General features: G+C 41.3%; 1 protein-coding gene across 2 annotated transcripts in view; it reads left to right on the top strand.

Annotated features, from left to right (window-relative positions):
- The window catches only part of DOCK1 (dedicator of cytokinesis 1), a 529,562-nt gene that overhangs the window by 170,318 nt on the left and 334,806 nt on the right, over positions 1 to 24,438 (top strand). For both annotated transcript variants that reach the window (XM_040361423.1, XM_040361424.1), the window contains exons 19-23: positions 770 to 867; positions 4,355 to 4,444; positions 7,959 to 8,059; positions 10,427 to 10,561; positions 12,270 to 12,378. In XM_040361423.1, coding sequence (XP_040217357.1) covers positions 770 to 867; positions 4,355 to 4,444; positions 7,959 to 8,059; positions 10,427 to 10,561; positions 12,270 to 12,378 — 533 coding nt within the window. The remainder of the gene's footprint in view (positions 1 to 769; positions 868 to 4,354; positions 4,445 to 7,958; positions 8,060 to 10,426; positions 10,562 to 12,269; positions 12,379 to 24,438) is intronic.

The following is a 24,438-nucleotide window of genomic DNA, read 5'->3' as shown; positions in this document are numbered from 1 at the left end:
GTAGTACAGTTTCCCTTTCAAAGGCAAAATGCAACTCTATCGCAGAAGAATTTTCACATTATTAGTTGTTTTGCTGTCCTGGTTGTTCATGTTAGTTGTCGAGACTAAAAGGCTGAATTTGTAGCTAACAATGAGTGTGGGATGTGGATGTAGATTCTGTTGGGGGGTGATGACGAAGGCAAGTTCCTCTCTGTCACTGTGAGGGAGAGACTACATGCAGAAGTCAAATCCCAACTTAGCCTGGAAAAATAACCTTTGGGTCTACCAATGGAAAAAACCTAGCTGGAGGATGCTAACTTTTATGACGGTTGTAATGCAGTGAGCTGACGCATAACCATGAATGGCAATACAGACCTGAAAAAAAACTGAATCCCATTGTTAAAAGAAACCTGTCATGAGCAAAATATGGAGAATGATGGAGAATGAAACTGATGACCCCTTTCTGAAAATGCTGGTTGCCTGTACTTTGGGTAACTGATCTGGAACAAGTATGCCAATGAATAGTCACAGGCTCTAATTTGCATAATTATTGTGAGTGATTGACTCAGATGCTTTGAAGCCATGACAGGTAAGCAACTAGCATTTTTAGGAGAGCTCAGCAATGGCAGCCTTTGTTTGTCTTAAGACAGATTTTTTTAAAAAAAAGGAGTGGTAATAAGCAACAAAAGACCTTAATTTGACAAGTAAACCAGCACAATTGTTAAAATTCAGGTCCGGTTTTAACAATTTTAACGCATTGCTAAGTAAAACATGTTTTGTTTTCTTTCAGTGGATTTGTTGGGCCTCTTAAAGTGGCGATCTAATACAAACCTACTTCAGCAGAATTTATGCCAGTTAATGAATGTTGATGGAGGAGAAGTTGTTAAGGTAACTTCCATTTTTTTCACCTTTGTCTGTACTTCAGTTCTTTTTTGCCGTGTATATGTCTACTATTTGATAAATAATAGGTACAGTAATTTCTTTAAAAGCATCTCTTGCAAGAAACCTTGGGGCGACCCTAGCCTGAAGGAAGGCCTCCACTAGTTACTGAAATGTATGATGTGTAGTTCACTACCATTATTGTAATGTACAAAATATGTTTCTTAAAATGTATCTGGAACTAAAAAAAGTGAAGATTTGCTGTCTTGTGTGTATGCTGTCTTAAATTTCTCCTAAAAAGTTGCACTACAAATGAACATTTTGAACACCAAGTTTTGGGTGAAGCAGTCACAGATTCATCAATTCGGTCAAAGCAGTGCTGCATGCATAAAGTATACACATCGACATTCTCATTTAGCACATTTAAGGCACACTTTGTAAGTTTCAGCTGCTCCCTCGTTGGCAAACAAAGCTTCAAAGACAGCCCAGTATAATCCCTCAAATTCACAGCCTGCCTTCGTTTTTTGCTAGTTTCCTACCGTCCTGCGTCCTTCCCAGCTACCAGCGGGTGATGTTTTGGCCATGCGAGATGAGCTTGAGACATGTTGCAAATAGCAGCGGTGCGATCTGATGCACTCGTCTCAAAAAAGGCCCACACCAAAGAACTTTTGGAATAACGCTGAGACACAGCAGTGCCCTGCACATGCGTAGCTCTGCGTTGTGATGCAGTCGGTGTGCTGCCCTTAAGCTTGCCCCTGGAGGGCATCCTGCCTCGTTGGAGATGTGCCTCCTCCTCCTCTCTCCTATCAGGCACCCATGTAGAGTCAGTAACCTCATCATCCACTCCCTTCTCATCACTGTAGAAAACCTGGCAGTATGCTGCAGCTGGGGGAACATGACTGCCAGATTTCTGTCCTCCTTGGGCACCCCTCTCTCTGGGCTCACATTACTGCCTTCCTCTAGCTGTGTACCATCATCGGAGCCTTCAAAACGCTGAGCATCCTCATGCAGCATGTACCCAACACTGTGGTCAAACAGTTTGGGGGGACTCCTCAGGAGGACATGGTGGGGCTAAGGAAGGAGTGACTGATGCCATTGAGAAGTGAGAAGAGGACGCCTTGGCAGCTGCTTTGCCAGACAAAGTACCCTGAGCCTGGATGAGAGAGGATGAGGACGGCTTGGTCATTCACTCTACCAAGTCTTCGGCATGTTGCGGCTCAACGCGGCCAGCTGCCGAAAACAAGGACGAGCGTGTCCAACGGCCAACGTGCTGATAGGGATGCACCGTGTCCACGACCAGCACTGTTGCCTCTAGACGCAGAGCCTGCTTGCACTTGTGACTCTCTGCCTGTCCTTGTTGTCCTTCCAGACATACTAATGGCCTGCAGAGGACAAAGGCAGTACACACACCTCGTAGCTTTAGGTGCAAACTGCAGAGAACACGGGCAGTACACACCAAGTAGCTTTAGGTGCAAACTGCAGAGGACACGGGCAGTACACACCAAGTAGCTTTAGGTGCAAACTGCAGAGGACAAAGGCAGTACACACACCATGTAATTTTATGGTGCACACTGCAGAGGACACAGGCAATACACCACGTTCAAATGGTTTTCACTTTCATTACTTTTTGAGAAACAGCCCATTGCGTTTCTGGATATATGCCCTTTGAACCTAGAAGGGTTATTCCTCTATCTACTCCCTAATTACAAGGTTGCCTTTCTCACATCACTTCTGTGAGGAGTCTAAATTGGCGCCCATAACTTGTAAAGAACCCTTTCTTGTGCTATGGAAAGGGGTTGATTTATTAAAACTGGAGAGTGCAAAGTCTGGTGCAGCTCTGCATAGAAACGAATCCGCTTCCAGTTTTTTTGTCAAGGCTCAATTGAATAAGTTGAAATTTGAAGCCGATTGGCTACCATGCACAGCTGCATTAAATTTTGTACTCCTGTTTTAGTGAATCAGCTTTAAAGACTAGTTGTTTATTTTTGAAGCTCAGGGACCCTTTCTTTCTAAGATGATTTCTTCCTTTCACCTTAGCCAAATTATGAATCCATGGTCTCTGTGATATAAACTATTCAAATCTATCACAGCTACAGCTCATTCAGCAGCCTTTTTGTTTCATTCCCTACCTTCTGCCCTCTAAAAGGTGATCTGCTGACAATTGTTCCTGTTAGAGGGTGAAGCTTGTGTTAACGAACCCTTTGTTTGCAATGAAGGTTCCTGTAGGGTATAATCTGCTTTACGTTTCATTATCGCCGGGTTAAGTCAAAAGCCTCAAGAGCAGGGTTTCACCTTTTTTGGTCAAAGTGCACTCCATCTGATTATTTAGTGCTGCTTGAGCTTTTCACTATCGGGCATCGTTTTCTCAATTTTACCAGGTGCAGGTTGTGGCCTGATGCTGGCTTTGGTTGTAAGTTTTTTTCAGGCAGCCTGATTGCCTTTTTGTCTGCTGTGTCGCCCACCCCTCAGTTGGACTACTTCATCCTGTGCCCCTTTATTGTATAATTAAAAAAACCGGGTTTAAAATCCATTGTTTTAGACTACATTAAAGGCATCAAAAGTCCCGCATGCTGCATCTTTGGTGCACTTTCAGAAAACTCGCCAAAAACATGGATTATATAAGAAGTCAATGGGAAACTAGGGGTAACCAGCACAAAACCCACAAGTACACTGCTTTGTGCCAAACCACAGCACGGCAGTGTGAAAGCAGCTTAGGAGCATAAGGGATACATATCCCCTCTGTTCTTATGAGTTACTTCTACAATGGCTTGCTACAAAACTGAGGCTGACTGGGAGTGGAAGGGGTTATACTGGGCTGTCATTGCAGCTTTGTTTAGCAGTCGGTGTGCTATTTCCCAAAAGCAGCAGCAGTTCTCCATGCTCTGAAATACTTGGTTGCAACTAAAGTATAACTAGAGGGATTAGAACACCTGTAAGGTTTTTATTGCAGTCTGTGTGCCCGTTGGGGAGATTCACCCTCTCTCTTTGTCCTAGTAATCATTCACATCAAAAGTGAAAGACAATCCCTTTATTTGGGGTTTTCGCAAGAACAAGAATAGAAGGGAAATCTTCCAATCGGAAAACTTGTTCTGGTGACCCTGGTGGCAACCAGGGATTCCCTCACTTTGGAGATTTCCTCTCACTTCCTATTTAGACTAAGGGATGGGAAGTAAAGGGAAATCTCCCCAATGTGACAGATGGAAAAAAAACTTATCGGGGTTATACCCTCCCTTACTCTATCCAACAAAAAAAAATGTCCTTAGTTCTACTTTAATCCTGTGTCACTTAATGTACTCCAGGAAAATGTATTTTATGATAAGTCCGCAATCCAATTAGTAGAGTTTTCCTTTAACAAACCAAAGTGGTATTTTCATATTAGATCTTGGATAACATAATTGTTTTTATCTGCAGTCAGTTTAAAATTCCCAGCTAGCATTTTGCACTTTTCTAATTTACAAAATGTGCTATGAAGTTGACACAGAATCTCTATCTGTAGTTCTTGCAGGACACTTTGGATGCGCTGTTTAACATCATAATGGAAAACTCTGATACCGAAACATATGATATATTAGTCTTTGATGCCTTGGTAAGTTCTTTCGGAGGAAACAAAATGATAAATACAGTGCAGTATTATTTGAAATATTGTTTTTTCTTGTTGCTTTTGTTAACATTTAAACAGCCATTGTTTTTAGTTGTCTGCATTATGATCATATTTAGTTAGAAAACGGTCAAAATGTGATATATTAAGGTTTGCAGAATAGCGAAGCGGGTCATATTCTATTATGTTAGTGATAGATGTGTAAAAGATAAATCAGAAATATGGTTTGCAGCATTGTTTCTGTTTTTAGGTCATTGAAGGAAAGAAGTTAAAAAGTTAAATTCCAAAAAGAACCGTTTTACTTCTCACTAGTTTTTAACAGTAGATGTTGCATCCTGTGGAAATGTTTACAATTACTCGGATTGGTGCAAAAAAAAAATGGTCAGGCAAGCCTGATACCTGTACTGATTTTCTGATGACCTTGCATGCACTGCCTGTGGAGTATAATGTTATAATGATTTTTTAGAGTGTCTCTGGAGACGGTGCTTTATATGCAAATGTCTGTGATTGTGCGTGTGCTACTACTTCTCTGGCTGTCGCACTTATGCAGTGTCTTTAGTCTGCTTTAAAGTCACTGACCTGGAACAGATATTCAGTCTGGCATGCCTTCTGTGGGAAGTGTCTTAAAGCAGAAAATCCAAACACAGCCAGACATCTGGCATTTTTAGAAGAATGCCCACACACAAAGCCTCTGTTTTTTTTTTCTCCATACAGTGCTTGAAAGCTAATAATGGCTCGTACACACGGCCGGACTTTTGACAGTGCAAAAGTCTGCCATGAGCCGGTTGGAAGTCCGACGGACAAAAAGAGAACAGGTTCCCTATCTAAGGTCCGTCGGACTTCCGACCAAAAAAAGTCTGATGGAGGTTGCACACAGTCTGACTTTCAAAAAAAAAAAAAAAGGCTGTCGGACCTTTTTTCTCGGAAAGTCCGGCCGTGTGTACGAGGCATAAGTGTGTAGAAACAACATATAAAGAGCATGCTGCCCCAAGATCCAACCTGTGCGCTTGCTGTACATGTTTAAAAGCCTAGGATTTTGGCAACCTGTTATCTGTTAAAGCAGAAGTACACTGCATTTGAGCACTACAAACCAAAAATGCTTTTTAATGTATTTTTATTATTCAAAGCAAATTCACTCATCTATTTATGTCTCAATGTTTTATTTTGCTGAGAAATCACTTTGAAAAATCCCCTCCATAGCATTTCTAGCTGCAGCCATCTTAAGTAAGGATAGATTATACATGTAGCATTTACCTCGTCTGCCCTTAGCTCATGCATGAAGATTCCTGAGTTGTATGACATCATTTGCCTAGGCAAAAAACCTGGAAGTAACTGAAGAACAACTACATATAATATATACCATCCTATATGTTTACTAATGCTTGAAGCATAGGGATTAAATTGCCAGTTTTGATTGAGAGAGTTCCACTTTAATGTGGAGGATCAGAAAATCTAAGTATTGATCCTTCCCTTTAGAAGAGATCACATGCCAATTTTTTTTTTATCACACGGCACAGAAGGGAGGGAAGTATTCTCTAGAAATAGGTGAGGATTTCAGCTCTTCTTTAACATAGCTTAAGTTTGTAACCTAAACAATCTTTTGTCCTAGTACACAAAGCTACAACTGAGCTTTCTCCTTCTTTGCAGAGGGGTATCGCTCACAAAGGACATGCCTGTTTGCATTTCTTATTAATGTCCACCCTTTTAAAGTCAGGACTTATAACCCCCCAAAAAAATGTAAACCCCAAAAAATAAAATGATACAGGATATGGATATATATATATATATATATATATATATATATATATATATATATATATATATATATATATATATATATATATATATATATATATATATATCAGATACTATAAGCCAGGTAGAGTACACCAAGGGTAATTGTGATGCCCACTGAATTATGAGCTCATCATATTTCCCAGGACCCAGAGATACCAAGTTGTGGTATTTGGCCAACACTGCAGTCAAGGTGTTGCTTCTGTAATCTGTTTAAATTCAGGAAAACTAAAGACCCACTTCATTCTAGTGCGCCTTTATAATGTATGCGCTGCAGTGCATTTTTTTCGAGTGTTGAGGTGCAATGGGTTGAGGCAACCTCATGGGCCTCAGCGTGGGAAATATTGCTTCTTCAATATTTTTTTTCGCTCTGCAATGTACAATAACACACACCTTGCATTGTGGTACATTTTAACGCCGGTACAAGGATTGGGCAAAATTATGGGAACAAATATGGTAAAAGGACAAAATTGTTACCTAATTTGGCGTTGGACTGCCTTTGGCATCCAAGACGGCCTGAATTCTCCTGGAAACTGACAAGTGTTGGATGGTGGATAATGGATTCCGATACCACGCTTCAGAAATCCGGCTTCCAATCCTGCGCAATGTCCTTTTTGTCTTTGTTGGTCAGTCGACCATGTCACCCCTGCTTATGCCCATCATATTACTTTTTCCCAGAAGCTCTTTATGCCATCATAACCTTTAATAGTGTACCTTGTGACACCGCAAATAAATTGGCAACCTCAATCCGAGATGCCAGCTAAGCGGGCACAAACAATTTGCCCTTGAAGTTCAGTAAGCTCTGATATGACTATGTATTGCTAGCAGCACGGGCAGTAAATGATGAAAGTGAGGCTTCCTACCTGTTAGCTAGGTTTCTCCTCACACAGCAGAAGCAAAAGAAAATTACATCACTTCCGCTTTCAATGCAGAAAATGTCACTTTCATGCCTTCAAATCATGTAGTCTTTCCATATTTGTGTCCAACCCCTGTATGTGGTAAATATGCATTTAACAAGCTATATAAAATCAATGGCAGTTATTTAAAATGAATGTGCCTTACTGGCAGTGCACTAGGTGTGAACAAGCACTAAAACTGGCTTTTAGTCAGAAAGCCTATTTGGTCTATTTTCATTTTTTTCCCCCAAGGCTTTCATGTACACCATGGTACAGCACCAACATCTTTACAATTTTATTTATTTTTTGCTGCGCAGCCTCCCATGTTGAGATCTGTTTTTCTTTAGCATTCACTGCTTCCTATAGATGGTAGTGAGGGTATCCAAAACATAAATATTTTATTTTAAATAATCAGGAAGACTGAAACTGGAATGTGTGTAGTTAAACTACAGAGAAATTTAGAGTGAAAATTTCTTAACTTACAGAATCGGAGACTGGCATTCTCCGATTCCAGGATGGCAAATAAAAGCCCTTTGCAAGTACTTCACTAGTGTATACTCTTAAAAACAGGCATTAAAAATTAATCCAGTAATGTATATGTATGAATGTTGGATAGTTCTCTTTTGGTTTGTGACCATGGTCTCATCCCTGTTCACTTTCCCTGTTGAAACATTCTCTTCCACAAGTGTATCCCATGCTACAGGCATTTTCTATGTGTGAGAGAAAAGGTAGAAATTGGCTTCTCTTCTACATGTATGCATATTTAATGAGTAACTCTTTCTCTCTCTTCACCCCCCACCCTCATTTTTCAGGTATTTATTATTGGCCTGATTGCCGATCGCAAGTTTCAGCACTTCAATCCCGTCTTGGAGACCTACATAAAGAAACATTTCAGTGCAACCTTGGCTTACACGTATGTTTAATCTCTACATTATCAGATCAGTTATGACACTGTGCACTCACTGCAAGGCAACTCAGAACGCTGTTAAACTCTCAATGCCTGGGGTTTATACATTCATCACTGATTTCTGACCTATTTAATGCATGCAAATAGATGCTTAATCCTTCCTAATGAAAATCAGCAAAAGTGTTGTTTTGCATTTACCTCTTAATATTCAAAGCGGGTTAGTGAGCCCTTCCGGAGAATGCGCGCACACATTCAGCATGTTTTAAACAGGATCTAGTGCAAAAATGTTTTTCAGGACAGTGTGTTGCCTCTTTTGGTAAACATACCCAATAGTCACAAGCCTCCCTTTCTCCTAAATGGGGCCTAAAGCTTTTGATTCTGCACTGCAGTCTTTCGGTTGTTTAGGTGAAATAAGCAATTGTTGAGCGTGAATAAAAAATCAAACTGCTCAGACATGTTCAATTTAAACATCCACTTAGAGCAGGGGGTTTCCAAACTTTCTGAACAAAGGGCCAGTTGTCCTTCAGACGGTCTGAAATGTGGCCAGTGGAAGTAGACAATGTCATTATTGGTCAAACATAAAAAGTGTAGCGCATAAAATTAATAGCTCACCCAATGAAAGGATGAATAAACAGTGCATCAAACAAATGGTGAAAAACATATGCCCAGAGGGTCAGTAAAGCAGGGTATAAACCACTCTCGGGCTTGGATCATGGCTGCAATTCTCACGGTGACACCCCAGACGATGCACTATTTGATGCAAAAACGTGTCGGGAGACTTCACCGCTGCCACTTTGTACATTTGAAAGCGCTGATCATCTTTTATAATGTAAGTGTTTTTACCTACATTAAACATTGGTACCTTTCAGTATTACACTATGTGCATTTCTCTTCTTCTCCTACATCTCTACATATTGGTTTACATTTTGGCCCACATTGGGTACCCCTGAAGGTGACCTTTTTCCTGATTTGATCCATGGGTTCTTCTCTGATCGACGTGCGAGACGTCTCCATGAGAATTGCAGCCGATGATCCAGGCCTGAGAGTGGTTTATACCCTGCTTTACTGACCCTCTGGGCATATGTCCATTAGGGTACAGTATCTCTGGTAAGCCTTTGTTTCAATGATCAGTGGTGGTTTCTTTACTGCACTTCATTCCGAGGCATTGTGACTATTATCACCAATTTTCATCACATTGGACTTTTTTTCACATACATTTAGATTTTATATATACACCATCCAGTGTCTATACATCACTTTTTTGGTTGATATATTGTCATAATTTTTTCACCATTTGTTTGATGCACTGTTTATTCATCCTTTCATTGTGTGATCTATTAATTTTATGCGCTAAACTTTTTATATTTGTTTTGTATTCCACCATTGGTAATGTGAGCTTCTTACAATTGATAGCGCCACATTTTCTGTTTTCTGTTTCCATTAATGTCATCAGTGATGTTCGTAAAATGATTTGTACCCCATTGTTGGTGTTTGCTGGAGAAACAGTACCCAGATATTAGTATCGGTGGAAGGAAAAGTGCCTCATCATTGGTGTCAGTAAGAGGAATAGTGCCTTATCGTTTGTGTCTGTGAGAGGAGTGCCCCACTGTTGGTGTCAGTGGCAGAAATTATGCCTCAGTGTTGGTGTCATTAGCAGTAACTATGCCCCGTTGTTTGGGTAATTGGCAGGAATAGTCCCCTATCGTTTGTGTCCGTGAGAGGGAAAAGTGCCCCACTGTTGGTGTCAAAGGCAGGAATTATGCCCTAGTGTTGGTGTCATTGGCAGGAATAGTGGCCCCAAGGCACTAGCAAAGGTCCACAGTAAAGACAAGCAACGGTCCACAGTTTTTGGACCCAAAGCTTAGCCCGGGCTACCTGTGGTCCCTTTGTACTCTGGGACTTTTTATATGTATATACCTCCATACACCTTGCAGATAATTTGCTACTAGGCCATACACAAGTCTGTTGCTTTTAGAGAATTAACATACCTCATGAACATCGACTGTGGGGCTCTTACGAACATGAACCACTCTAGATAACTATAGTGGAAGTATCTAAAACTGAGATTAAGTTCCCCCTTCTTATCTGTCAGTAATATGAATGACCATATTTGTTCCTGTAGTCTACTTTTGGATTCCTTTTATTTTGGCAAGGTCTAGCGCTGCCTGATGGTGCCTCAATCTCTTGGCATTTGGCCGTCTAAGTCTAGATGCAACCAGAACTTCTTTTTTTTTTTTTTTTTTATGTTTAAATATTTATTTTCCATAACTTTCTGTCAAGTTTTGGTTTGAGTACCTATCCATTTTCTCTACTTTCTGCACTCACTGTCCTTATGACCCTAATTTTAATTTTTTTCATTTACCTATGTTTCAGAAAACTGACAAAAGTGCTAAAAAACTATGTGGAGAATGCAGATAAACCCGGTATCACAGACCAAGTATTTAAAGTAATGAAGGCTCTGGAATATATATTTAAATTCATTGTGCGCTCAAGAATTTTATTTATCCAGTAAGTTTTTATTCCTTACCTGAACAAAAATTTTCAATACTTTTTATTTTTCAGTTTTTTTTATTTTGACTTGCTGATATAACTGAAGGATCTATCCTATTTTGGTTTGTTGCTATGGCTGTTCCTGAGACCCTCACCTAGGCAACCTAGATCACATGGCCTACCGCTAGCGATCATTACTGCAGAGATCCTATTGTATTCTATTAATATTAAATCAGAGGACTAGAATAACACAGTGTATATAGTTAGTATATGCTAAAGCTCAACTCCAGCTCAAAAGTGTTAAAAATGTATTGGCATGAACAAAGTTAAAGTGTAACTCCACTTTCATCTAAAAAATATAGCAAATACAGTTAATATAGTATATACAATTGCTACACAAGCCATATTCTAATCCATTTTTAAAAATTACCTTTCCACTTCATTCTGCAGTTTGTACTTTTCTGTGAAATTCAATACAAAATGACCACATAGAGGTGTTCTGTACAGATGTCAGTTCTTGCTTGTGTGATTGGCTCACTGATTTCCCCAGGAGTCTGCACTACGATACAAGTTAGATTTTAGGCATTCCCTACAAGAAAATGTAATTAACCTTAAAGCTAGCCAAACATTATACATACATTTAGATTTGCCTTTCCGCTATGTAGTGTAAGGGCCTGCCAGATTGCATACAAATTAAACGTGTTTAGGTTTGACCCCCATATTATGTTGTTTTGGTAAATCTAAATAAACATTATATGGTCAGCCCAAGGGTTAATTTCTTCTGAAAGAATGCAAACACGTCATCTTTTCTCCTTAGAACACAGAGTATTCACCAGCTGACAGCGATCTGCAATTTTTATCAGGACTACGACATTACGGCGGACAGATCGACAATTTTGGGAACATTGACAGCGATTAGAGCTATAAACAGCCACTGATTACTGTATAAATGTCATTGGCAGGGAAGGGGTTAACACTAGGGGGCGATCAAGGGGTGAATTGTGTTACCTAGGGAGTGGTTTTTAACTGTGGGGGGGATAGGACTGCCTGGGTAAGGAGTCCGATTGTTGTTCCTAAGCATTAGGAACAGATCGCTCTTGACACCCCTGACAGAACGAAGATCTGTCTGTTTACATTGACAGATCTCCGTTCTCTGCTTCTCAGGAGCAATCGCGAGTAGCCTTCGGGGGGCCGCTGGACATGCACACGAGCTCCTACGTCATGCCGTGGGCGCATGCACCCTATACTCAAAGCACCCGCAGTATAGCTATGGCGATTCGCGCAGGAGTGCCATTGTGCTGCCGTAAACCGGTTAATTTTCAATTACAATATGACTTCTGAACACAATCGTATACGATATATAATTTTTTAAATGCTTCCCCCCCCCCCCCCCCCATGAAAGTGGAGTTGCCCTTTAAAAAGCTTTGTTATGTAAGATTAATGCACCTGAAAGCCTGCTGCAGGCTTGAAGCAGCTCAGTTGAAGGTTAAAAAGCATCTTAGAAAGAACTCCGCTGCTTTTTAGCTACTTTTGCATGATCATTTACATGCATGAGAAGAAAAAAAAACTGATCTGATGCAAATAAGTGCTCGTGCACACAGGGCACTACACACATGTATGCAGGCTCTTACAGTGATATCGTTCTCTTTGACATGGAGCACTAATTTCTGAAAGCATTTTTTTCCCTTGGGTTTCAAACTAAGGTTTCTTTTTTCCCCCCCATTAGACTGTATGAAAACAAAGGAGAGGCAGAATTCATGGAGTCTTTGCGGCAGCTGTTTGAATCAATCAATAGGATGACAAGCAGTCAGACCGATCAAACCGTTATAGTTAAGGTACATAAATAAACACATTCAGGTGCATGACATGATCCCTTTTATTGTATGATTTGCAGATTTCACATTTGCACATTATTTTGTCCTATAGTATATTACCAGACAATGGCTACTTGACTATTTATACCTGTATAAGCTTGTTGGACATTTCGAAACAGTGGGCATTACTTTGGTGTCCACCCTCCCAATCACTGTGTGTGTCTGTATTAATTTGTGCATATTCTGCCTGAAGGGCATTTGCAAGGTCGGATACTAATTTTGAACAAGAAAACTTGGCTTGCTATCAGCATTCTAATTCATAGCAAGCTGTTCAATACAGTTGAGGTCAGGACTCCCAAGTTCCTCCACACCAAATTCATCACACCATGTCTTTATGGAGCTGGCTTTGTGCACAGGGGCACAGTCATGCTGCAACAGAAATTGACCTTTTTGGCCATAAAGTAGGTGTGGGGATCAGGTCACATAGGGGTTGATTTACTAACACTGGAGAGTGCAAAATCTGGTGCAGCTCTGCAGAGAAAGCAAGTCGCTTCCAGGTCTTTTTTTTTTTTACATGTACATTGCTAGACTAGTAATTATACCAGGATGATGGTGTGTCATCTCCCCTGGCTTTACTAGGATTTCCCATCCCATCGGGAGTCCGAATTGACCAGCCGAACAAAGACTGGATCGCATACCTCCCAACTTTTTGAGATGGGAAGGAGGGGACACCTATTGGCAAATGTATGTAGACATAGGACACACACCCTGCCACGCCCCCTTAAAGGAGAATTATACAAATAAATTATTAGTTAAACCCGCAAGTGCTTTATTTTTACCATTACTATTTCTTTAAATTGGCTTTTGAAGTTTACAAATGCAGCACTTTAGTAATTGGATAAAAGATTTAGCACCGGGAAACACTTTTTGAACGATAAATAGTTCATTTTATATACAATTATATAGATCAAACCAAAATGAGGGACAGAGGGACTTCCAAATCAGGGACAGTCCCTTAAAATCGGGGACAATTGGGAGGTATGGATATAGTAACTTGGAAGCAATGAGCTTAGGTCACTTCCGGTTTACCAGGATGTACACTGCATATTTTTTTTTAATTAAAAGCAATTTGATCATACCAATCTTGTTGTGATCAAATGCTTTTAAAGCGGATGTGCCAGTAAAAAAAAATATTAAAAGCCAGCAGCTACAAATACTGCAGCTGCTGCCTTTTAATATTAGGACACTTACTTGTCCTGGAGTCCAGCACCATCCGCAGCAGAGGACGAGTGATCGCTCGTCTCTCTGCTGCTCCCCCCGCCATCCTCAGTGAGGGAACTAGGAAGTGAAGCGCTCCGGCTTCACTACCCGGTTCCCTACGGCGCATGCGCGAGTCGCGCTGCGCCCGCCGATTGGCTCACACGCTGTGTGCTGGGAGCCGAGTGTTCCCAGCACACAACGGGGGACAGACGGGAAGTCAGGAAAAACCCGTCTTTTGCCCGTGATGTGGGGCCGGAAGTGGGTGCAAATACCTGTCTTTAGACAGGTATCTGCACCTTCCTCCCCCTGAAAGGTGTCAAATGTGACACCGGAGGGGGGGCGGGTTCCGATCAGCGGGAGTTCCACTTTAGGGTGGAGCTCCGCTTAAAGGCAGAGGAGGGATCTGGGGTCTTATGGGACCCCAGATCTCTCCATAAACAGTACTTGTGTCACATGCCAATTGCTGTCACAAGGCATGTTTACATTCCTTGTAAAAGCAATAAAAGTGTTCAGAATAAAAATAATTAAAGCGACAGTGTGGCATTAAAATAAAGTGCCCCTGCTGCATCCCCCCCCTCAGCTTGCATGCAAAGGCAATGCATGCGTCGGTCTCGCGTACATGCACACAACGATCGTCCCATACATTGGAGGTATCGCCGTGAATGTCAGATCATGGGCAGTAATTCTAGAACCAGACGTCCTGTGTAAATCTAAAGTCGTAACCTGTAAAGGCTTTAAAAGCTGTGCTTATGGATAGTACAGCGCTTGCCACTGTTGGCATCTACTCAGCATAACATCATCTTCTGTATTTTACAAAAAATTGGGTTATGTAGTGTTTCTTTTTGCATTAAAAAAAAAAATTAAAAACCTGCACACAAGTGACACAAAGTTGCAAAACCCACCAATTTATTCTCTAGGGCAGGGGTGCCCAACCAGTGGCCCGGGGGCCACATGTGGCCCGCGGAGTCCTCTGATGTGGCCCGTGACCTCCTGCTCTGGGATGGAATGGAAAAGAATAGAATACTGTTATTAAAGGTCAGTTTATTACTAAAATGACAGTGTATATATGGGCATATCTGTTCTGCAATGGTTACTGGGCTGCTTTCAAACTGACCCACAGAAGCAGAGCAGTGCACCTGCAGGTTACCTGCACTGAGCCATGTTCTGTTAATAACTGTGAGTTTAGTGAGCTTTCTGAAAGTGCACCAAACCTGCAGAATATAATAGAAGTCCATTGCAAAGTGCAGGAAAGCCAAAGGTACACTGCGTTGCACCCCTGCAGAATGTGTATTTATTTTAGTGTTTTTTATATTTTTTACAAATCTAAACTTGTCCTTTTAAGCTTAAAAAAAAAAAAAAAACTGGAAGCGATTGGTTTCTATGCAGAGCTGCACTAGATTTTGCATGCCCCAGTTTTTAGTAAATCAATCCCTAATGTACTCAAAAGTGGTATTAAGACAAGACCATAGATTACAATTTACCGATTCCTGAAGACAAATGGATGGAAAAAAGAAAAGCATCACTTCTCTGCTAAATGTTCATATGTCAGTAACTGAAAAATTGCAGTAGAAAAAAAAATGTATCCAAAGAGTTTGCTTTGAGCCAAAAAAAAGGAAAAGTCAAGAAATTGCCTGAAGCTATTCAAGCCTTTTTTTTCTCTTTTTCCCAGGGTAATAAGTGGAGTTTAAGATTTCTGGCCTTTCAAACACTGATTAGCATGGCAGCACAGTAACGTGAAAAACAAGTGATATATTTGATTAATATCAGAGTGCGGAGATGGCAAAATGGATTTGCAGTTGTGCTGGGGGAAGGGTGTTAGCGAAAAAATCTATTGAGCAATTCACATCGGGCTGTTTTGGTAGCAGAGAAAGAAGTAAAGCATTGCTAATCATGGAATGACTTATAGGTTTATGTAAATGACTTTTGTTTTCATCTCTGGCACTTAAGAACGTAAGGCCAATCAATTCTCTTTGAAGGCTTCATTTGTATTTAGCAAGACTGTGCCATTTGTGTTTTAGATCGGGGATACATGGACAAGTATTGACTGCTGATTACAGTTACCATATGACAGTTCAATTTAGCCTGAGCTCCTGGGATAGGAACTGGTGAGGGCTGAAAGGTTAATTAGACACACATGTTTCCATAGGTGATTGCAGGGAGGTGGGTGTGGAGGTTTTGTCTCTCATTTATACAAGTAAGAGGTGAAACCCATGGGTCTATGGTACAGAAAATGAATAGGAATCTTGCCTCATGCTCCAATTCTAATGAAGTCATTTAGTGAGAGTAAATGTTTTGTCCACCAAAAAGCTATATTTTGTTTCTTGGTAGCCGCTGTAAAGTTTACTTCAGATCCCTTTTCATGCAGATGGACCGATCGGGTCCGCCTGTCGGTTACCTGATCAAATTATCATTTGCTCTTTGGCACGATCCAATCCTGTTACCCATCCATCGGATGACAGTCGGATGGAAGCGGACCCATCCATCTGATGCCATATAGAGGAAAGTGGGCTGTGTCTGCTCTGCATCAGTGGAGCAGACGTGGACCTGTCAGCTGCCTGCTTAGCGGGGATCAGTGGAGAGATCCCCTGCTGAGCAGTCAGCTCTGCTGGTGGACTAAGCCGGTGTGAAAAGAGCTACTATATGGTTTCTCATAGCTCTGGAAAACTGTTGGCAAGATATTCTTCAGCCTTAATGGGTCCCATGATCTCTATGTATTTCGTGTTATGGAATATGTGACAGCAGGGATGAGAACAGAACAAGGAACAAACAAAGGGGGAAATCTCAGAATTAAAGGCCCAGGAAATATAGGAAACCTCAGGACTGGTTATGTATTGAATGGATGTGTTGGGGGGGGGGGAATATTTGTGCACTAGTCTATTATGAAGGGCTTCAGAATAACAGCTTATACGCTTTTTAACTTACAGGTGTGTGTGTGCGTTTTTTATTTTTTTTTATTTACAGTCTTGGTTTTACATATATTAACATGATAAAGGTTTCCTGGAGTACTGTGCTAGCTAAAGAGACGGCACAGCATAAGCCTACACCTAGGCAGTATTTGCCAGCCTGAAAGATTTTCTAGCTGTCTGTTAAGAGATTACTGATGTCTGAGACTTGATAAGCTTGAGCTGATGAGTCCTGTTAACTGCCCATTTCAGCAAACCTAAAGGCTCGGTTCACACCTAAACTGACTGCTGATGGCACAAGAACGCTGTGCGTCCCTGTTCTCCGTTTCAGAGACGAATCAGTGCCGAATCTGTGCCTGAATCGGTGCCGAATCTGTGCCTGAATTCGGCCCTGAAACTGAGCCAAAGATGCAGCCGCCCTGCCGATATGTGAACCGGCTCCATAGAGAGCCAGTCACATTCTCCTGCTATTCGTATTGGATGCAGGGAAGCCTGCATTCAATATGCATAGGTGTGAACCCAGCCTAAAGGATAAGTTCACCTTAACAAACCTATAACAAAAAATAAATGTACATACTTTTGTTTTACTTGCAAAGTACTTGCATGGCCTGCAGAGCATTGCACATGCAAGATCAGCAGGCCATGGGTGAAATGCAGGGCTCCTGTGGACTCTCAAGATGACTTTCTGCCTGTACCCAGTACAGACAGGCAGTTACTTTAGAGCAGGAAGAATCAATGAACTACAAAGGCACTCACCAGTGCAGTTCATTAAGATCTACAAGCCGTCAGTCATTGTGGTCGTTGTAGTTTATTCACAAAAAACTGTAAATGAATGATGCAGGCATGTGGGCGGAGCCCCGCTTGATCGCTTTACTTTCAAAAAGTGATAGCACTTGGGGGAAGATCCACAGAGATTGGAGGAATGGTCGGCAGGAGCTGGAACAAGTTACATGTTCCACCCTAAATACGGGTGGAATATGTAGCATGTTCCAAAAGCTGAACTTATCCCTTTACAGCCCAAAAAATGAGAATTTACACATATTTCTTCTTGTAAATTTGCTTGAGAAAGATATGAAAAAAGGGATAGTTGGCCTCCATCTACAGTTTAGTTGCCCCCGCTACTGGCCTAGTGTACCTTTCTCACAGACCAGGGCCCAAATGAAATGCATTCTAGAAGTACAAAAATAAGTAGAAATGGGCAAAATGAAACCCAGTAATAAAATATCTCAAGAATTTTTATTTTATTTTTGTACCATGTTTCTGAATAACTATTGCTCAATTTGTATAACATCTGTGGAAAATGCTAACTTAAGTAGTTCCACATTCCCAGCTTGCCTTGGAGCTTCCCTGTGCCATGTTTCCACTTGTATTTATTCTTCAAAACATACCCATCAGTAGTGAAAGGGGTAATTGTTTTCAATACAGTATTCAGCTAAGCCACTTTTAATATTCTATGGCAGGGTGATCAAAGCAGTCTCTGAATAATAAAATACTAGACAGTCTTGAATAACATTCATCTTGTTCTCCAGTTGTGCTTCTCTTGTCAAGTTATCTCAGAAGTCAACAAAGTAGATGACCTTAGGTGTTAACATTTTTTATCTATCACTTCCATTAAAAAAACAATTAATTAAAATGGTATTAACAAGATTCCCTGGCCTATGGCAAGTATCATATGAAACAAAGGAACCCTCTCTTGAGGGTTATGTTTTTTACCTCCTAGTGTGACCTTAATGTGTTAATGGAGCTTATTTTTTTTCATAACATTTATTGATCACCATCCCCCAGGGGACAGTGTCTGGTTTACTGAATGGCAATTCACAATTGCTTAACCACTTCAGCCCCCAATGACCGGGCCATTTTTTGCGATACGGCACTGCATCGTTTTAACTGACAATTGCGTGGTCACGCGATGTTGTATCCAAACAAAATTGATGCCCTTTTTTCCCCCACAAATAGAGCTTGTTTTTGGTGGTATTTGATCACCTCTGTGGTTTTTATTTTTTGCGCTATGAACAAAAAAATCGTAAATTTTGAAAAAAACAAAAAAAAAAACAACACTATCTTTTACTTTCTGCTACAGTAAATATCCCCCAAAAAATAAATCACAATAAGTGTATATTGATTGCTTTGTGCAAAAGTCATGGCGCCTACAAACTATGGGAAAGATTTATGGCATTTAAATGGCGTTTTTAATATTTTTTTTACTAGTAATGGCAGTTATCTGCGATTTTTTTTTGCGGTATTGCGGCGGACAGGTCAGACACTTTTGACACATTTTTGGGACCATTCACATTTACAGAGCGATCAGTGCTATAAATATTCACTGATTACTAAATGTGTAAATGTCACTTGGAGGGAAGGGGTTAACTGTGTTTACTATTTTAATAATTTTTTTCTAACTGGGGGGGAAGGGGACTCGCTATAAGACATGACAGATCGTGGTTTCTACTTTGTAGAAACACACAATCTGTCTTCTCTCCTCTGATAGCACAGGGATTTGTGGGTTTACACCCACAAACCCCCATGCTGCCGCTTGTGCACGCAATATCGCTGTTGTACACGCGCATCAGGTTCCCCGTCGTGCAGCGGGCATGCACTCTGGTGGCTCTCCTGGGCAAAGCCGTCCAGGAGAGCCATTCTGCAGCAGTATATCTACGTGAGCTGGGAACCGGTTAAAGTGGATGTAAACCCTAATGGAATGACATTTATTTTGCTACATGTTTCTGTGAATTATAAACAGTTGCCTTTTTCTTGTTTTCATATTTTTTTCTTTTTTAATCTTTGGTGCATCTGAATGCAGTTTATTTCCTCTAGCCTCTTTTTGTCTTTATACATGCCAAGGATGGCTGCATGCAGTGGACCACATTTACTTGTAGTTTCCATCAAAAACCCATGTCACCTCTATTTTCTATATATTCACATGTTGGTCTTTGTATTTCTTTTTATACATGTACCGGAATTAAAACCATTGGAAAATAAACCCAAGTCACAGAGAGACGCAGCAGGAGCACAGTTAGACAAGGACAGAGCATTGTTACTGTATAATCGAAAGTTCCTCAAAAAAGGACTTTCAGGCTGGGTTCACACTATTGCGATTGGATGTGGCACCCAATACGCATCTCCGGAGAGGCTCTGTTGCGAATTGCACAGGAGCCTTGTGCATCTTCTGATCCGATTCAGGCTTGAATTCAGCCAAAACTTCAGCCTGAAATCAGAACCTGAAACCGTGTATGGGGACACACCGGACCCCTGCTGTAAGCCGCTCTCTGCTGCTGTGTGAACCCAACCTCTAGATAGGATCATCAGGTATAAGTTTATTGGAAGCTATAGATTTAAAACTATTGTAATTAACTTTTGTAAATTGTCTAGTTTAAGCATATTTGAAATATTAGTGATTGGGCTACATCTGTTTTTTATCATGAAAGTTGAAAAAAAATAAAAATACAAAGGACAGAAGAACAACAATTGAATATAGATAATTGTCTTGCATCAAAAGAGATGTTAAGTACTCACCCTAAGATGAGAATTTAAGGCACAGCTAGTTAAATATATGCTAAGAAATCATGATACATAATGGGCGAGATTTACGAAAGACTGGAGTGTGGAATATCTGCTGCAGCTGTGCATAGAAAATAATCCATTTCCAGGTTTTGTTGTCAAAGCTTAATTGATTAGTTAGTTAGAAACTGGCCATGATGCAGATTCCTAATGCTCCCATTTTAGTAAATCTCTCCCAATGTGTCTCAAACAGCAATTTTGAAAGTACAACATATGGCTTCATGCACACTGTACATTTTTTACAGCTGATGTTTTTGGCTTTGGATGTTTTTTTTTTTTTCCTGCAGCCAATAAACCCTCCAGCAAGTTATCCTATGTGTCCATGCACACATAGGCTGTTATCAGCAGTTTTTGGTAGGGGCATGGAATAAATATTTTGGTGGTTATGGACTCCATGTATTCCATTATATGTATTAACTTATCTATTCATATACAGTGGAACCTTGGATTACGAGCATAATCCGTTCCAGGAGAATGCTCGTAATCCAAAGCACTCTCATATCAAACTGAGTTTCCCCATAGAAGTCAATGGAAACGGAAATAATTTGTTCTGCATTTACTTCTATGGCATGCAATACCGCATGTAGCCAGAGGTGGGGGGCGCCAGCGAGCCTCGGAAAGGCCGGGGACAGCTCGGCTCAGGTAAGTAAACGGGGGCTCGGGGGCGGTAAGAAGCGGATGTTTTTTCACCCTAATACATAGAATGGAAACCCTATTTTCCACCCGTCTGGCTGATCGGATGAAGGCGGACTCTATGGTCCATCTTCAACCGATCCCCCATTGGGGAGAGCGGCACTCTGACAGGTCGGTCCCTGCACAGTGTGCAGAAACAAACCTGTCATCTGCCTGCTCAGCGGGAACCAACGGAGCGATCCCCGCTGAGCAAAGCGGAGGCCGTATGCGGACACGTCCATGTGAAAGGGCTCTTAATGTAATTCTTTTTTGTCCAGTCTTGTGATTCACATACCTCAATCACAGTGTACGGTAAGGATGAGGTCCGGCGTGTTGGCATATCCCACGGGCAGAGCCCACCAGGAAGTCGGCACGGCGCTAATCACAAGCAGTGAGGCATTGTCCCGATGCGCAGCTGCAGAGATCAGGAAATGTCTCGCTGCCTGTGATTAGCGATGTGCCGGCTTCCTGGCAGGCTCTGCACATGGGCTGTGCGAACATGCCGGAGCTCATCCTCGTGTACAGCTAGGAAGATGTCTCCATTGTTTCTGGTTCCACTTTCCTGCTACATGGGTCACCTACTTGTTCATTGGACAAATGGGTTATGATGCTAATTTAATGTACATAGTCCTGGTTGGTGGTGAAGATGTAACATAGGGAGCTGCAAAGCTGAGCCAGGAATGGATGATCACCTGCCTTGCAATGAGAGTGAATGATGAGACTGGTTGAAATTAATTACAGATGCTGGGCAGAAGGAAATGGTAAAAATATATGTATTTCAGGGTCTATTTAGCAATTTGCCTGCAGTTACACTTTAATGGGTCTATATTCCCTGATGTGCAGTTTCATTGCTTATAATTTTGTTAACCTACATTACCATGTGCAGGTCTTAAACTAAGTAAACTGTTTTATTTCTGCTTTTTTTAGATTTATCTCTCTTATTTTCTTCCTGTTCCATCAAATAACCAGGTTATTGGGCCCTTTGAGATTTGTGATCAGTAGAAAAGCTTTTTTTTGTCCGCCCCATGTGAATAATTGTTGTGACTGTTGTTATTGTATCCTGTATAGGGTCTATGCAGATAGATTGTCGCTTGTTCAGATTAAACCATTTAACACTATGGGACACACGTGATAAATCTCCCAATGACTGTTATTAGCTAACAAGTAGAAAAATAATCTCACAAAGCACAATTGCCAGTTCTCTCTAGTTTTGAAAATACAAATAAACAGTTTCAAGCACTGATAAACGTTTTGTATTTAAAGCGGGGGTTCACCCAAAAATAAACTCTTTTACATTAGCTACATCCCTCCAGCATACTGCTAACATCTGCAGTATGTTTTTTTGCAGTATGACACTCGGGTGTTTACGGCGCCTGCGCAGTCAGCTCTACACGGCAGGCGCAGGCGCCGTAAACGCCCGAGTGTGACTTCGGGTTTTTTCGGAAAGCGTGACGCACCTTAGCAGCCGTCAATCAACTCCTCTTCGCTTAGAAACGCCCATTCCCCGCAGGATTCCCCGCTGGGTTTGGGTGAACCTCCGCTTTAAGTCAAAATTATTTTGTAGTGAGGTTTTCCTTTTTTTTTTTTTTTTTTTTAACACAGGGATGCTAATAGTTATAAGGTTTGGCTTGCCATGTGCAGAATGCCCATGTCGTAGGCCACATTCCCACCTAAACATTTTGTGAACACGTGACTGCAGTCGTTTATGCGCGTTTTGTGCTTGTTTTCGGTAGGGCAGCCCATTTGTTCAATAGACTGCCCTATGCCCAACAATGCGTCAAAGTAGCTCATGTAGCTTTTTAAGTGTTGGACTTCTCACATTTTAACTGTGTATGTCGATGTGTAGAAAAATAAGGATCCGCTTTCCGCGTTTAGGGTGCCATTGACAATATATGACACAGCAAGCGCAGTACACTTTTTGTGCATGTTCACCAAAGGAATGCTCAAGTGTGAATAAGACCTCAAGATAATTTAGAGCACGTTGGCATGAATGCTGTAATCCCTAGAGTGTTTTTAAATGCCATATTATCTTGTTTGACAGGTAGATAGTGAAAATTACTCGAAATACTTATGAAGCCTCCCTTGTCAGTTTTTCTTTCTCATTTTCTTTTCAATAGATTTTATTGTGTTTTTCAACAGTATGGACTATCTAGTTAGCCTGTTATTTGCGGCCCCTTTTGGTTGCGTGTTTGTAATGTAAACTTTTTGCAATTACAAATGTAAACTATCAAATTGTACTAAAATGTTTCTGACAAGCAGATGTTCCACACTGTCTTGAACCTGTGCACATTGTAGAGTTATGAAAGTAAGAGCTAACTATGTAGTATGGCTCCAAAAAGCAGTTACTCCACTTGTGTTAAGAGCCATTTGTAATCTCTTTGTGGCACAATTGTAGCATTTGCTAGATAGCTGTCCACTAAATGGTTGTAAAGGCACAAGTTTTTTTACCTACATGCATTCTATGCACGTAGGTGCAGCAGCAGCACCCTTATTACCTGAGCCTCCTCTCCAATCAAGCAATGTCCACGAGAGCCTTGTCTCTCTGGGGTCTCGCACTCCTGATTGGTCTCTTGGCAGCAGTGGGAGCCACTGGCTGTGAATCACAATCAGGTGATGGAGTGGGTGGGGCCAAACCATGACTCCATGTGTGAATGAACACAGAGCAGCAGCATAGTGCACTATATCATAGTGCCCCCGACAAGGAGGAGGAGCCAGGAACGCTTGCGTGGGACACAAGAAAGGGAGGATCCGGGCCACTCTGTGCATAGTTAGCCGCCAGAACAGGTAAATATAACATGTTTATTACTTTAATCCAAACACATTTAATCTTTACATTCACTTTAAGAATCTTGTCTGTTTTGGCCTTAAAGGGGTTGTAAAGGTACATTTTTTTTCCCTAAGTGAGCTTCCTTTACTGTAGTGCAATCCTCCTTCACTTACCTCGTCCTTCGATTTTGCTTTTAAATGTCCTTCCTTATTTCTTCTGAGAAATCCTCACTTCCTGTTCTTCTGTCTAACTCCACACAGTAATGCAAGGCTTTCTCCCTGGTGTGGAGTGTCGTGCTCGCCCCCTCCCTTGGACTACAGGAGAGTCAGGACGCCCACTAACACACAGCTCCTTTCTCTAACTGCAATGTAGAGAGTGTCCTGACTTTCCTGTAGTCCATGGGAGGGGGTGAGCACGACACTCCACACCAGGAAGAAAGCCTCGCATTACTGTGTGGAGTTACAGACCGAAGAACAGGAAGTGAGGATTTCTCAGAAGAAATAAGGACATTTAAAAGCAAAATGGAAGGATGAGGTAAGTGAAGGAGGACTGCACTAAGGTAAAGGAAGCTATTTAGGAAAAAAAATTGTGCCTTTACGACCCCTTTAATACCAAATGTAAAAAAATAAAATAAACAATGCATTAAACTTTAGATCCCTTTCACACTGGGGTCTCCCATGTGTTAGCGCTAAAGCACTGCTCATTTTAGCGGCGCTTTTCGACGGTTACTGTGGGATGCTTTTAACCCCAAAGAAGGGGTTTAAAACGCCCGTGATGCGGCGCTTCCAAATTACTTTTCTGGCACTTTGGAAGCACTGCCCAATCATTGCAATGGGCAGGGGCGTTTTGGGAGCACTGTATACAGCATTCGCAAACTGCCTTTGGGATACAGCGCTCCCAAACCGCCCCAAAGATGCTGCT

Source organism: Rana temporaria, chromosome 8, assembly GCF_905171775.1.
Source record: "Rana temporaria chromosome 8, aRanTem1.1, whole genome shotgun sequence".
In the NCBI taxonomy this organism is placed as follows: domain Eukaryota; kingdom Metazoa; phylum Chordata; class Amphibia; order Anura; family Ranidae; genus Rana; species Rana temporaria.
The sequence above is the reverse complement of the archived record's forward strand: the minus strand, read 5'-3'. Positions and strand labels throughout refer to the sequence as shown.